Source organism: Astyanax mexicanus, chromosome 17, assembly GCF_023375975.1.
Source record: "Astyanax mexicanus isolate ESR-SI-001 chromosome 17, AstMex3_surface, whole genome shotgun sequence".
Taxonomy (NCBI): Eukaryota; Metazoa; Chordata; class Actinopteri; order Characiformes; family Acestrorhamphidae; genus Astyanax; species Astyanax mexicanus.
The window spans coordinates 32,592,965-32,609,468 of NC_064424.1; the positions used below are offsets into that span (position 1 = coordinate 32,592,965).

Genomic DNA, 16,504 nt, shown 5'->3' on the forward strand with positions numbered 1-16,504 from the left:
TCATCGCTGAGTGTAGCTGTAAACACAGTCTGCTGCAGTATATGAATGGGGTCATAAAAAGTTCGAATGTTTTCAAATGCTTCCAACATGCATTGGCCGAGTCTCAGCACGCCCAATAGGAGGACAGTGGGTGTGTCTGGTGGTACACTGCAAAATGGAGGAAAGGCTGGTTTAATCTGTGTTGTAAGCAATCAGTTACCAAATAAAAATAACACATTTTCAGATTTTCAGCTAGCTTAAAGGTGAAATTTCCTCTTCTTCTTTTGACCCACCCTCGCGTCTCCCACTCTGACGGCCAAAAGGCAAGTGCCACGTGTACTGCAGGCAGTGCTGACAGCAGCTTTCGCGGACATGGGCGGCAAGAGCAGCGCATACAGCATTCAGTGTGAAAGCAGCTTAAGCCACATTAGCCATTACTTTAGCCACAACGTAAACATGCCCTGTCTGATCGACTACATTTGGCATAAAAAGTGGGGGAGGGGTGAACTGGGGGAAGGGATTCTTTTTTTGTGCCAATTATCACTTTAGTCTGCTATACCTTTGAATTAATAAATGGTGTGAGTGTGTCTGGCAGGACGTTTGGTTAAGTGGGAGATTTAACTTGGTCTAAATCGATGTTCCACTGAGAGGAATTCATTCTCGCACTGCGCTCTCCTTCACAGTCTCGTCTGAAGAACCGCCATTTTAAAGAGCGCATGGCGCGGCACCCTGCCTTCAGCTTTCCACCAACACACATGCGCATGTGTGCACGCACACACACACACACACACACACACACACACACACACACACACACACACACACACACATACACAAATACTCACACTGAAATAACACCAACCACACAAAAAATTTTACAATAAACTGCCAATGGTGTTTCCAATTGTTTTGATTATCCACAGCAGATACACTTTAGAATTAAAGACCACAATAATCAGATAAATAATCATTTATATTTACTCCCAATTTTAAACTCAAATCACTCAAATATAAACCAGGTCATGATTGTCTGATTGCTAAAATTAGCTATTTGTATTGGTGAAACCATTAAATCCCAACCAATGGAAGAAGTTGATAAGCTGTATGTACCTAGATATGGTACATTTTCCTAAGATTTTCCTGAACATTTTCCTAATATTTAAGCCCTTTCAACTATATTACCGTATTTTTCACACTATAAAGCGTACCGGAAAAAAGATGCACTTTCAATAAATCATACATGAAGCGCACCGGACTTTAAGGCGCATTATGCAACACTAGTAAGGAACATGGGTGTCACCATGTTTTTCTTCTAATTCAGCAGGTGTAAAGCTAAGCTAAGTTAAGTAAACAAAACTGTAATTAAAAAAAAACATTTTCTTCTAAAGTCAAATAAGTGCTGGATATTAATCTACACAGATTTCTCTCCTGAGAACTCTTTATTTGGGTGAGTAAAGTGCTTCTGTTTATTTACAGTAAGTTTAGATTTCCAGATGCCTTCGGCAGTGCTACACTGAGGAACCCTGAATGTTCCAGTAAGTCAGGGCGATATCAGCTAGAGGTTCGTCCCACGTAGCTTATTTTAACATGGAAAACATGCAGGCTACAGTCCATTATACTTACCTCTGAGTGTCGAAAGAACTAGAGTTTAGTGTGTTTAGTAGCTAATGGTAATTTTGCTCCAGCAGTGCTAGCCAGTGCTAGCAGCAGACTACAGGCCGATAATACTCACCTCTGGGTGGCGAGAGAGATAGCACTTTGAGTGGTTAGCGGCTAATGCTAATAGTGCCTCAGCCAGTGCTGGAGAATTAAACTGAAACTCTGTATAACGCTGTACTTCAGCAGAGTGGCTTTACTGCTCCTTACAACTTGACTGGTTGAATATATCGATATGGCGCACTATATAGTGTAAAAAAATATGGTAACTATTATTTTCAGAATAACTTAACACTGAAATAATAATAGTATGGTATTACTATAGTCGTACTTCACTGAATGACAGAAAGATTAAAATAGAAATGTGTGAATTGACTGATAACCATTTATAACAATAATATATTGGTAATACAATAGCATAATACTGCAATTACATCCTTTTAAATACCAATAATAATAGTCTATAAAATGTCTGTTTTGGGAGTTTGTATTTCCAGTTAAAAGTATGTAAAACACCTGTTTTAAAAAAAACCTGAATAGCCTATTTGTCTGGTTAATAACCCAACATAGCACAATATTACGAATACAATCAGTGTAGTGAAGATTGGAGTGACATAAATGATACTGAGCAGATATATTCTGTCTCTGGTAGATATGAAAATAAGAAATGAGAATTTTTATGGGGGTGGATCAGAATTTCTGTTTGCTATGTAAAATGTTTTCTTTTGAATTGATTGTAAAACAAAAATGTGACAAAATAAAAAATATATATTTTTTCCTTTTGTTTTAAAAAGCATATTTTTTGCACTATAAGGTGCACTTAAAATACTTTCATTTTCCCAAAAATCGTCACTGCGCCTTATAATCAGGTGAGCCTTATGTAAGAAGTAGTAAAGCCAATCTGCAGTATTAGCATTTTCTGCTAGGCGCTAACCAGTCGGCCTTCAGAGTTAGTATATCGGCCTGTAGCCAGCTTCTCACCCCGGATAGCACTGCTGGAGCAGCATTAGCATTACCCGCTAACTGTGATAGCCATTCAGTGGTTCAGAGGTGAGTATTATTGGACTGTAACCTGTGTGTTTACCTTGTTAAAACAAACTACATGGGACGTGCTGCTAGCTAATATCGCCCTGGTTTACCGGAACACTCAGGGTTCCTCAGCGTAGCGCTGTTGGGTGGCATTGCTCCAGGCTTAGTGGAAATCTGGAAATCTAAGCTTACTGTAAATAAACGGAAGCGCTTTACTCACCCACTACGTCTTTCAGGAAAGAAATCTGTGTAGAATAATATTGAATGCTGGTTTGACTGTCTGTTTTTTTTTTTTGAGAATTGCAGTTTAGTTTACTTAACTTACTTAACTTAGCTCCCAGCTGAATTAGAAGGGAAACATGGTGATACCCCTGTTCTTTACCAGTGTTACTTAAAATGTGCCTTAAAATGGTTTGTGTCTTAAGTATGAAAATAGACCAGAAAATAGACGTTTATTGATAGTGCAGCCTTATAGTGCGAAAAAAACATGCTAACCTATGCAATTAATCTGGAATTTTTTTATGCTTTATTTTTTTTTATATTTACCAAGTGGGGTGACGTACTAGCAGTTTTTCAAGTGATGTAAATACAGTGTTGCAACTGTCTAGTATAGAAGGTAGATGACATCCTATTTATGCTAAAATATGGATTACATCTCACATTCACTACCTCTCTAATTTTCAGATCAAAAAAGGTCTGCTTTGTAACGCACAACTATAATAAAAGCGAACTGAAGACAGACACACAGGGACCATGACATGCAGCCTACCAGAAAGCCAAAGCTGGTGTCTGCAAGGGTCTTGGAAAGGCTAGAGAGCTTTATCATTTGCCAAGGAGCTGCTGGTCAGTGTGTCAGCATCCAAGTAAATAAAGACACTACCCCTCTCTCTCTCTCACACACACACACACACACACACACTTTCACTCTGGTTCTCTCCAACAGGCGTGCAATAACTCCCAACCCACCCCCACACACACACACACACAATTCAGCTGTAGTTACATACGCATGACATAGCTGTAGTCAAACTGTCACAACTACTGAAGAAAAGGCAAAAGAAAACTCAACAAAAAAACTTCTGCAGAACTTGAACCTTTAGGAACATTCTAGAGATGTTTTGCTCTAGAAGCTAAATGTGCTAAACTAATTCTAGCTGTAGCAAGCTTAGCAGTTGAGTAAATGTGTAGAATATCTGTATCATCATGAAATAAAAAGAGCACCAATTTTTCATCCCATTCATTCCTATAGGGTAAAATAAAAAAAAAATATGTTTTTACGGCTTTGTACAGGCCCATAAATGGTCCTATCAATTTGTTATTAACATATTATTACATTCATAATTGAAGTCATAAGTCAATTTAAGTTTCTTCTTTTTATAATAGAACTACAGTACAAAGGTGTGAAGCAGACAATGCTCAAATTTTTAATATGCACTAATGCTCACACCCTGAAACAAAGTGTTATTTTGCTCTGTTGTGTCTAAAGTTATACAGAATTGTGTGTAGACTACAGCAAATTTGATCTTTTTCTTCTGAGCGCAAAAAAAAACATAAGCAAAGCATGCTCAATCTGCTAGCATTATGCTCAAATTTTATTAGCTACAGAGAAAGCTACCAAATGTATAATGCTGCATTCCATTTACAGCCGAGGTTGTATGTCTAAATACACATTTTAAAAATGGCCAATCACAGTAGGGAAGATGAACAGCGGACCAATAAGGCGGCAGGAAAGACAGGGCAGAGCAACTGGAGAAAGAGCTCTTTCGCCAGGGCGAGAACTTTGAGTGAGACACTACTGTGCCAAGCTTTTAGAGAGAGACAGAGAGATGTGGGCGAGAGAGATAAGCAATGAATGAACAAAGAAATCATGTTAATTGAGAGTTTTCTTGTCTGGACTGTTGTACAAGACGCTGATTCAGAATCAGCCGAGAAGGGTGATCGAGAGCTATGAGGAAGCAAGTGAGTGAGTGTCTGTGTGTGTGTGCGAGAGTGTATGTGACGCAAATGTGTTTATGACGCCAGGACACACACCAAGGGTTAGAAGGAAAGCTTATTCATGGAGCAGGAGGAAAGGGAAGGAAAACCACCAACTGAGAGAAAGCAAAGAAAACATACAACACTGTCCTCGATCTTCTGCTGTGTTTCAGTTTAAATTTATATTCACCCTCATAACACTACTCAACCCCACAACCATGTAGCCCAACATGTAGCCATGTGATGAGCTAGTTGTCCGAAGCATAGCTACAAGGCCAAAGAAGCTAACAAGCAATGAAAGCTTATCCCTCACACATTAGCATGCTGCTAACTGAACAGTGCTAAGGGCTTCTATTTTACAAATCTCTAAATTATTCACCCCTCTTCATGCTCCGATTACAGCGTACACGAGTGTGGGTGTTCGTGTGAGTGTGTATGTGGGAGTGCACACGTGTGTGTGTGTGTTTGGGGGTGGAGGGGTTGTGAGCACAATGCCAGCACAGCCATCCAAGATGGCCGTCGTCTTGTTACAAAACAATAAAAGGCCTTGGCTCAGTTAAACTGAGTTATCCCATTATCACCGATGCTGTTGTTGTTACTGTTATTATTGCAGCAGTTGTTACAGTTATGATTTGAGATGTTATTGTTATGATTGCCATTGTCATTACTGTTATTATTTTCTGTTGTTTATTCTGTAGTTATTACTGTTTTTAAGACTTGTTATTATATATATATATATATTGTCATTTTTTATTTTTATACTACTGTCACTGTTACTGTTATTTTTGTTATTGTTGTTTTTATACTACTGTCACTGTTATTATTGTTGTTTTTGATACTACTGTCACTGTTCCTGTTATTATTGTTATTGATGTTTTTGATACTACTGTCACTGTTCCTGTTATTATTGTTATTGATGTTTTTGATACTACTGTCACTGTTACTGTTATTATTGTTATTGATGTTTTTGATACTACTGTCACTGTTACTGTTATTATTGTTATTGATGTTTTTGATACTACTGTCACTGTTACTGTTATTATTGTTGTTTTTGGTACTACTGTCACTGTTACTGTTATTATTGTTATTGTTATCACTGTTGTTATTGTTAGGTAGGGCTGGTTATCGAAATTCGATACCAAAAAGGCACCAACCGAAATGTTTTGGTACTACAGAATAGGTCACTAGCTCTCTCTCTCTCTTTCTCACTCGCACAGTCCTCCTCTCTCACTCACTTACGCAGTCTTCCTCTCTCTCTCTCTACTCTGAGATATTATAATACAGTACAAAATGATCTAGTCTGTCAGACCTAAACCACACAACCATATAATTACTGTCCCCCTAATAATAATCCTGTGAGCTTCCAGCATTAAAACAAATTATTCATGATTTTAAAGATTTTTTAAGTGACTGACACCACTAACTGAAAAAGATTTTCGGAGATATATATTGCAATATTAAACAATGTAGGGCCCATAAAGTCACGAGCATCGCTCCCACCCGCCCACTGTCTCGCATCCGGACCAATCAAGAGCTGAGTCAGCGACGAGCACTGAAAACCTGAGGAAAACAGCAAAACAACAGTAATCGGTCCTTTATTCAGGCATTTAAATGGCTTTTTAAAAGGTAAATAAGGACTTTTTTGGGGATTAAAAGCGTAAATTCAGCTGTAAATGTAAAAGACAATGTTATTATTGTCACTGTATTTGTTCTGATTAATATTATTGTATTATTGTTATCATTGTTGTTTTGTGATGGAATATAATCTCATACTCTTCTTTGCCATATAGTCCACCAAAAATACGAACACACACGCACACACCACTGTTTCGAGGGGCGTTTGCTGCAATTAACTGTCTCGCTGTTGTTTCCTGACAGTGTGTGAGTGTGTGTGCACCACAGACTGTTTGGTTTAACAGTCACTACTATTCTGGCTTTCTGGTTCATCCCGATCTGACACACACACACACACACACTAACATGAACATGGCAAGACTGCAAATGTAGACAGAGACACACACACAAATATGGAGGACCAATCAGGCGTGTAATACTGTTATTGTTTTCAGCCACATGACAAACTTTCTAAAGATGTATGAATATATCAGAACTCAGCAGCCAACAAGCTGCGAAGTTATCCCAGAATACAATAAAAAGCCAAATTTCAGTTTTTCAGCATTTATTACTAGAATGAGAACAAAATCAGTAACCAGAAAATTCTACTAGAATAATAGCCCACCAACAATCTATAGCCTACCAACTAGGGGTGGGAATCGTTTACTATCTCACGATTCGATTCGATTCCGATTTTGGGGGCCACGATTCGATTCAAAATCGATTTTTGATTCAAAACGATTTGAATTATAAAAATTTCTGCTTCTGGCTTATGAATCTTATTGAAAAAAAACCCTCCATAATATACACTGGTCCTGGAGCAGGTAATGTGTTACAAAAACAATAAAATGTGCAGGAATGTGGGTCCTCAGTGACAGAGGAATCACTGGGATATCACAATGACGTTAATGAACAATAAATAAATAATAAATAACACTGCTTTATTACCAGGCTACTAGCGGTGGTGTGTAGGTGACGCTGCTGGGCTGATGTGATGATAGCAGTGGAGCGCTAAAGTTCAGGAGCAGCTGCTGATTAACTAGTTAATTTAAGGTCGTTGTATTTCTTCAGAAAGGGGGCAGGAGGTGGAGAAATTAATTCATATGGTCCATTCCTTAATTCCTCTGTGATGAGGAGCTGAAATTAGCTCTGATTAGCTTATTGTATTTTTCCGTTCCGCCTTAAATGCTGCAGCCCGCTGCCACCTGTAGCGTTATTTAAGGTGGAACTGGAAAGTTAGCTAGTTAGCTAGCTAACAGTTACTGAAACTAACTACTAGCGATCTTTTTTATGCTTGTTATGAAGCATTCTGCCATAAAACATTGAAACTACACGTTAATCTAATGTAATATAGTGCTTGTTCTGCCATCTTACCGGTGATTCTCAAACACCTACGCTCTGTGTGTGTCTGGAAGATCTCCGTTTGAAAGGACAAGCGCTATCCCCAGGGTTGCCAGGTCCAACAAAAATACCCAGCCCAAAATCAGTCTAAAACCCGCCCCTCAGAATCGATTTTGGGACATTTTAAATCGATTCTGAATCGTAGTAAATGAGAATCAAGATTCTTATGTGAATCGATTTTTTGGCACACCTCTACTACCAACACTCAATGTCCACGAATGCCAGCCAATCAGCATAGCCAATGATAGAACACCAGCCAATCAGCAATCAGTAGCAGACTGCCAGGAAATTATGTCTTAAATACTAGAATGCCAGCCAAAAAGCACTGATTAGGCAAAATATTAGCACATCACACATTCAGTTCTAGAATGCCAACATTAGAAATAGTGATGTTAGCATGTTAAACATGTTTGTTGTATAAAAAATATAAGGATGCTATTAGGAATTCAGTGTTTTTTGAAATTCCTAAACAAAATACAATTTTAGAAAATATTATATAAGCACATTTCAAATACTTTAAATTGTTTTGCCAAACTGCTACTTTAAAGCCGTCTCTACCCCTTTAAGGCCTCTAGGCGTTTAGACACTCCAGGAGCGAAATGCTAAACACAAAGTTTTAGGATAATTAGGCCACGCGGTGGAAAAGTGCCAAGTTTTTCTGTAGCGCTTCGTCTTCCTAACCCCCACTCCATCCCCCTCTCCTAAGAGCCCTTCAGCAGTGAGGAGTGCTGAATTATGAATGATTCAAAACACTGCTGGTCAGTATGAGTCAGGCAGGCCGACAAAACAAGTCAGTTTTAAAATCAGAACAGCAAACACACTAAAACTCACATTGTTCACACATGCTGCTTTAGACTGTAACTTAAAGCGAATTAAACTGACTCTGGCTTCAGTGTGAACCAGAACACAAGTCTCTGTAACATCTGACCCAGCGACTGGCAAAAGAGTCCTGGAGATTAACAATTAGCTCAGACGTAAACTAACATTAATTAATACCAGCTAACATTACAAATGCCAACTACCATTTTTAATCAGGCAGGCATATGTAGGCTAACTCTAGCTAACATTAAGTTAAGCTAACTCTTACAGGTTTAATTAAGTCTTACACAGGATTATTTAAGATAGCTAACATGTTTAACTCAAGCAAAAGCAGGCCAAACTTAGCTACTTAGCTACTTCAGCTACTGTGCCGGCTAATTCTAGCTAGCATATTGAATTTAAGCAAACATGCTAATGTGGCTAACTCTAGCCTTCATGACTAATAGCTATGTCAAATTGTACATTCAACTAGCATAGCTACCTTCTGAAATTCAACAAACATAGCTAACATAATCTAACACGTAATTTCAACAAACATAGCTAACACAAGCTAACGTGTTAAATTCAACAAACATAGCTAACACAAGCTAACGTGTTAAATTCAACAAACATAGCTAACACGAGCTAATGTGTTAAATTCAACAAACATAGCTAACACAAGATAATGTGTTAAATTCAACAAACATAGCTAACATGTTAAATTAAAAAAAACATAGCTAACACAAGCTAACATGTTAAATTCAACAAACATAGCTAACACTAGCGAACATGTTAAATTCAACAAACATAGCTAACACAAGCTAAGGTGTTAAATTCAACAAACATAGCTAACACAAGCTAACGTGTTAAATTCAACAAACATAGCTAACACGAGCTAACGTGTTAAATTCAACAAACATAGCTAACACTAGCTAACATGTTAAATTCAACAAACATAGCTAACACAAGCTAAGGTGTTAAATTCATCAAACATAGCTAACACAAACTAACATGTTAAATTCAACAAACATAGCTTACACAAGCTAAGGTAGTAAATTTAACAAACATAGCTGACACAAACTAACATGTTAAATTCAACAAACATAGCTTACACAAGCTAAGGTGTTAAATTTAACAAACATAGCTGACACAAACTAACATGTTAAATTCAACAAACATAGCTAACACTAGATAACATGTTAAATTCAACAAACATAGCTAACACAAGATAATGTGTTATATTCAACAAACATAGCTTACATGTTAAATTCAACAAATATAGCTAACACAATCTAACATGTTGAATTCAACAAACATAGCTAACACTAGATAATGTGTTATATTCAACAAACATAGCTAACACTAGCTAACATGTTAAATTCAACAAACATAGCTAACACTAGATAACATGTTAAATTCAACAAACATAGCTAACACGAGCTAACATGTTAAATTCAACAAACATAGCTAACACTAGCTAACATGTTAAATTCAACAAACATAGCTAACACTAGCTAACATGTTAAATTCAACAAACATAGCTAACACAAGCTAAGGTGTTAAATTCAACAAACATAGCTAACACAAGCTAACGTGTTAAATTCAACAAACATAGCTAACACAAGCTAACGTGTTAAATTCAACAAACATAGCCAACACAAGCTAACGTGTTAAATTCAACAAACATAGCTAACACTAGATAACATGTTAAATTCAACAAACATAGCTAACACGAGCTAACATGTTAAATTCAACAAACATAGCTGACACAAGATAATGTGTTATATTCAACAAACATAGCTTACATGTTGAATTCAACAAACATAGCTAACACAACATATGTTAAATTCAACAAACATAGCTAACACTAGCTAACATGTTAAATTCAACAAACATAGCTAACACTAGCTAACATGTTAAATTCAACAAACATAGCTTAAACAAGCTAACGTGTTAAATTCAACAAACATAGCTAACATAAGCTAACGTTTTAAATTCAACAAACATAGCTAACACAAGCTAACGTGTTAAATTCAACAAACATAGCTAACACAAGATAATGTGTTAAATTTAACAAACATAGCTAACATGTTAAATTCAACAAACATAGCTAACACAAGCTAACACGTCAAATTTAACTAATATGGCTAAAACAAGCTTAAATGTTTAATTCGACTAACATGGCTAAAACTAGCTAACATGTTACATTTAACTAACAAGGCTAACATGTGACATTCAACTGACTGCTCTAAATCTAGTTAACATGTAAAATTCAACTAACAGGGCTAACACTAGTTAACATGCAAAATATATCTAACAGGGCTAACACTAGCTGACATTTGAAATTTAACTAATAAGGCTAACACAAGCTAATATGTTTAATTCGACTAAATTCAACTAACAAGCCTAAGCCTAGCTAAAGTGAAATTCTTCTAACAAGGCTAACAGTAGCTGACATGTGAAATTTAACTAACAAGCTAACACTAGCTGATGTGAAATTCAACTAGCAAGGCTAACATTAGCTAACATTAAACTTAACTAACAAGGCTAATACTAGTTGTGACACTACATGTGGAAATCAACTAATGTGGCTAACACTAGCAAACATGTTAAAGTCAACTAACAAGCCAAAAAGTTAGCCTTGTTAAAAGCTAAAAGTTACTGAACTGAGAAGGCGAGCAATAGTTAACCTGGGATATTCAACTGAAAGGCTAACACTTTTAAACATGTAAAATTCAACTAGCAAGGGTAACATTAACTAATATTAAATTCAACTAACAGGGCTAACATTTCAAATTCAACTGTCTAACACTAGCTAACACAACTAGCTAATTCAACTAACAAGGCATGGTATGTGTAAAATACTGCATAGTGCAAAGTTAAAATGTAAAAAATTAAATTTAAGATAACATGGCTAACAACACCTAACCTTTTAAATCCAGGCTAACACTAGTTGATTACGTCAGATGTATTAGATCATCCAAGACAGGTTTGGTTTCTCTCAATCTATACCCACAGCTATTTAGCTCCACCCACCTACACTCACAGGTATAAGCAGTGTTTCAACCTTGATGCAGAGCAGCCAATCAGAACAAAGGTTCATTTACATACAGTAGTATGTAAATAGGTAGAAAAGGTAAAATATCCTAAGGGACGGAGTTGCAAATACAGTAAATACATACTATATTATAGCTCTTTAACAATAGGGCTGGGGCGACGCGTCGACATAATCGACGTCATCGATTACAAAAATACATCGATTTGCATAACGTGCGTCGGCGCGTCGTAAACATGGCGGCGCCTGTGGAGAGCATTAGAGGTTAGATCGGGCCCAAAAATTCCAACTGGCTGTTTTCGGGCTGTTTTAATGAGCGAAATATGATCAGAATTATGTTAATTAACACGGTAACATAGAAGCATAGAACTATTATTTAATTAAAATGATTTTTAAGAACAGCTAAACACAGTTCTGCAAGTCAAACGCGGAGGAGTTCACGTGCGAGAGACACAGAGAGAGAGAGAGAGAGAGAGAGAGAGAGAGAGAGAGACAGAGAGAGAGAGAGCTACTCACATGTGAAGGTTCTCTTTGATCTCCTCGTGCTCATATTCTAGTCCCATTCATAATTCTGCGGCTCCCTCAGTGTTTTCTGCCGTATTTTGCGGCTAGCGCGAGCGCTTACAACTGACACCGCGGACTGCGAGGTGCCGCCGCGTTTGTGCCGAATCCGACTCTCTGCTGAATCTGACTCCCGCTTCGCGGACAGAATCGGCACAACACCCCCGCTGTAGAACTGCGGTAGTGAAAACAGCGCTTATAAATAAATTAGTTTAGTTTCACTTTCAGTTTTCGTTATTTTTTTTTTTTTTATAAAAATATAATTAAAAAACAGACGCCTACATCTCGGACTATTTTCTGGAGCCCGGGTCGGATTTACGGGCGGGCCTCGGGTCATGTCGGGTTCGGGCAGAGAATCTAAGCTCTAGAGAGCTTGGACTCCGGAGAGCAATCTCCAGCTACAAAAAAACGCCAGCAGGCATCTAAAGTTTGGGAGCATTTCACGCAAAAGGGCTACAATGTGGTCCTCTGCCATACGTGCAAAAGGAGCACTTGAAGCGCAAACATCCAGGAGCACTATGTCAACAGGGTCACACAGTAAGTTACCGTTTACATCAGGGTCTCCGCGGGTGTCCTTAAAAAGACTTAAGGCTGTCTACCAAAGGTTTTAAACCTGCCACAGGCAGAAATTATACATTTTTGGTTTATATTTGTGCATGGCATTTCGCAGTTTCCAGAAACAGTAGCATTATTCATAAGTTCAGGTGTTTAGCTAAGCTAGCTGCCTTAAGTTATTTTAGCTAGCGCCGTCGGCGCTGCGGTGTCACACCGTTTTCTGTCACCGTCGGAATTTTGTGACCAGTGCTCACGGTTATGAGCGTTCATTGGCAAAACGGAAGCTTTCTATACCTACACCTTACCCTCAGCCCTAAACTGAACCGTTTTGGCCAGTCGGGGTAAACATTAGAAACGAACACGTTTCGAATCGGCCAGTGCACCGGTCTGCTGAGAACTACCTGCCAGTGGTCACAAAATCTAGCGGTCACAGAAAACAGTGCAACACACGGTTGTGGTGTATGGGAGCTTATCCATTTTTAGCGTTATAGATCTAAACAACGTGCTGTACATGTAAGTGATTATAAGTGTGGGGTTTGGTTTAGTAGGCTTGTGTTGTTGTTGTTGTTGTTATTATATATAAATATAGTAATTTATCGTTTGCTTTAAAACGTAAAATAATTATTTAAATATGTTTCTCAATGAATAGATTAGTCGACTAATCGAAAAAAATAATCGTTAGAATAATCGTTTAAAAAATAATCGTTAGGGACAGCCCTATTTAACAACAGTACAGACCTATCTATTACCTGAGTGTCTCCACAGTAACCGGTTATATAAACAATGCTCTGTAAAATGTGTGTATTAGTGTATGATGTGTAAACAGCGTGATGTAATAAAGCTGGACTGCTGTGTTATTACACTGTTAATAATACTAAACCTGTCATTATTGCACCATTATGCTTACATTCTCTCTCTCGTTCTCTCTCTCTCTCACACACATACATATACATACACGTGTTATAATCTGCAGCTCTATTTCTCTCCATCATTCTCTATATTCCTCATGCATCCACCATCTCTTTTTCTTCTAATTCTCACTCTCTACTTCTCTCACTCTATTTTCTACTTCATTCTATATTTCCGTATACCTTTCTTTTTTCTCTTATTTTCCTTTCTCTCTCTCTCTCTCTCTCCTCCTGCTGTTTGTCTCTCTATCTCTTTCTTCTCCCTTTTCACTCTTTTTATTCTGCCTCTGTTACTCCATCTCATCTCTTTTTGTTTATTTCCACTCATTCTCCAGTCATACTCTTTTAACCTCTACCATTTTCTTCTCTTTATATTTTCTGCTGCAATCTTTCTCACTCATTGTTTTCACTCTCTTTCTGTCTCTCTCTATATTTCGTTGTCATTCCTTTTTTTCTAACTCCCTTTCTTTGTCCCATGTTTGTTTTTTCTATCCATTTTCTATCCATTTTTCTTCTCTAATTCTCTATTTCTTTTTCCTTTCCTCTCTGCCCTTCATCCTTTATTTTCCTTCTTTATCAATCTCATTCTCTTATTCCTCTCTTTTACCCTGTAACACACACTCTGCCCTTTTCTCTCTACTTATCTTTAAGCTCTCCTTTCAAGCCCTCTCTCAGTCTCTCTCTGTCTTGTCGAGCAGCACGTGCACTGGCGCGTCCTCACGCGACGTAAACAAACAGGCTGCAGGACGGCATCGCGCGAGGCCAAAACCACAAAACACACACACACACACACACACACACACACACACACACACACACACACACACACACACACACACACACTAGGAAGCTGTACGAGCTGCGATTCGCGGTATTTGTTTTTTAAATGATGAGAGGGAAGGAATCGTACCGGTGTTTAGGCAATGTTGGGTTAACAGTATATATTAACGACAGGCAGTGATCAAATTAAAGATTAGCCTAATCAGTGTTGCGTCAGAGGTTAGACTTGATTAAAAGTAAATCAAAGATCAGATGAGGTGGGCTGAAGGCTAAACCTTTGAATAACATATGAATAACATTTGATTAACGTTTACCTATAGAAAAGTGTAGTATCTTAGATTAATGGTTGATAAGAGAGCAGAGTTTTAGTAACGTTAAACTTACATTTAACATAGTCTTAGTCACGTTAGATTGATGTTTGCTAAGAGAGTCTTAGTCAGGTTACAGGGATAGTTGTTAGGAGCAGTGTTTGTAACATTAGACTGACTTTGAGTCTTAGTCGCGTCATATTGATGTTTGCTAGGAGAAGTGTTAATAAGGTTAGACTGATGTTTGCTAAGAGTGCTGGTAACATTAGACTGACGTTTACTAGCAGTAGAGTGACATTTGCAGGGAACATTAATGCTAAGAGCACAGTATTAATAACAGCAGATTAACGTTTACTAAGATTGTTAGTAACAGCAGATTAACTTTGCTAGGAGCAGAGTCTAAAGAACGTTAGATTAACATCAGCTAGCAGTGTTAATGTTAGATTACCGTTAGCTAGAAGCAGTGTTAGTAACATTGGATTAACGTTGGCTAGATGTAACGTTATATGAACGAGATCACAGTCCTGTTATTGTTGGATATATGTTCCCTGAGACTAGAATGCTGGTAACGTTGGATTAATGTTTGCTAAGAGCAGTAATGTTATATTGGCCATTACTATAAAGAATGTAAATGTAACGTTAGATTGAGTTAAAGTCCTAAGATCACAGTCCTGTTACTGTTGGATATATGTTTTCTGAGACCAGGATGCTGGTAACGTTAGCTTAATGTTTGCTAAGAGCAGTAATGTTATATTGGCCATTACTATAAATATAAAACGTTAGATTAACGTAGCCTGAGATTCGCAGCAGGGCCAAAACGCAAGGCTGCACTTCTTATATTAAAAACCTATACAACAGGTGAACGTCATTTGAACGTTAGACTAATTGTAGCCCCTGCTGCTGTCACACACATGGGTGCAGAAGAGCCCATGCGTGTTGCACGCACTGAAGCTCGCGGTGTGTGCCTGTGTTTATGTTCGATTGAAAACAGCGTGCACGTGAAGACCATTTCAACCAGCGCGAGCTCAACGCGAGGCTTTGATAACGTCAAAAAACGATAGTTTGGGCAAAATAAACGCATATAAAACGAATATTCTGGTGCAGTTGGAGTCCTTGCGCAAGTTCCCATCCAAACAGGAAGCTAGATTAATCCCAACACACACACACACACACACACACACACACACATATACATGCACGCGCGCGCGCGCGCACACACACCCTGTTTACCTGCTTGCCCCTGTAGAACAGGCGCTGCTGCTCGGGGCTAACGTGGAAAATGTCCTGAATCTTGAGGCGCAGGGTCTCGATCTTGGTCAGCCGGGACAAATCCTCCACAGTTCGGGTCTCCTTCCCGTCTATGGTCCGGACCTGGATCCACATCGCTGGGTGTGCGTGCCCGCGCGCGCGGTCCCCGTTTTAGCACAAAATGTTCTGTTTTAGGGGGTTTTGGGGGGAAAGAGGGGCAACTCGGACTCAAAGTGCTCACGGTGCCATGCGTACACACACATACACACACATATACATACACATACACACACACTCACTTTCTCACCGAGAGGAGGCGTTGTTTTTTAATCGCACCCGTTTTCCGAAACGTTCCGCCTCTTCCTGCGCTCCGATTGGCTGCAAGACGCTCAGTACTTCGGCTCGAATTGGCTGGCGGGCGGGAGGATCGCGAATATAAAACTATGAGCCAATCGCAACGTACCGGAACAGCCAATCAGAGCGCGGAGGCGGCGGAAAACGGGTGGGACATAAAAAAACCTAACTGGTTTCAAAAGCAAATCTCGCGAAATTAAAGCTGTACTGTGTATTTAAAGACACAGCAGCGTTTTATGGTTGTATGTAAAAGTTTGGGAACCTGTGGCCACATTAAGAGTTAA

General features: G+C 38.5%; 1 protein-coding gene across 1 annotated transcript in view; it reads right to left on the reverse strand.

Annotated features, from left to right (window-relative positions):
• Positions 1-16,175, reverse strand: part of LOC103037300 (E3 ubiquitin-protein ligase UHRF2) — a 69,345-nt gene extending 53,170 nt beyond the window's left edge. The window contains exon 1 of the mRNA XM_022676328.2: positions 15,849-16,175. Within this exon, the coding sequence (XP_022532049.2) occupies positions 15,849-16,001 (153 nt within the window). The 5' untranslated portion in view covers positions 16,002-16,175. The remainder of the gene's footprint in view (positions 1-15,848) is intronic.
• Positions 16,176-16,504: the final 329 nt, after the last annotated feature.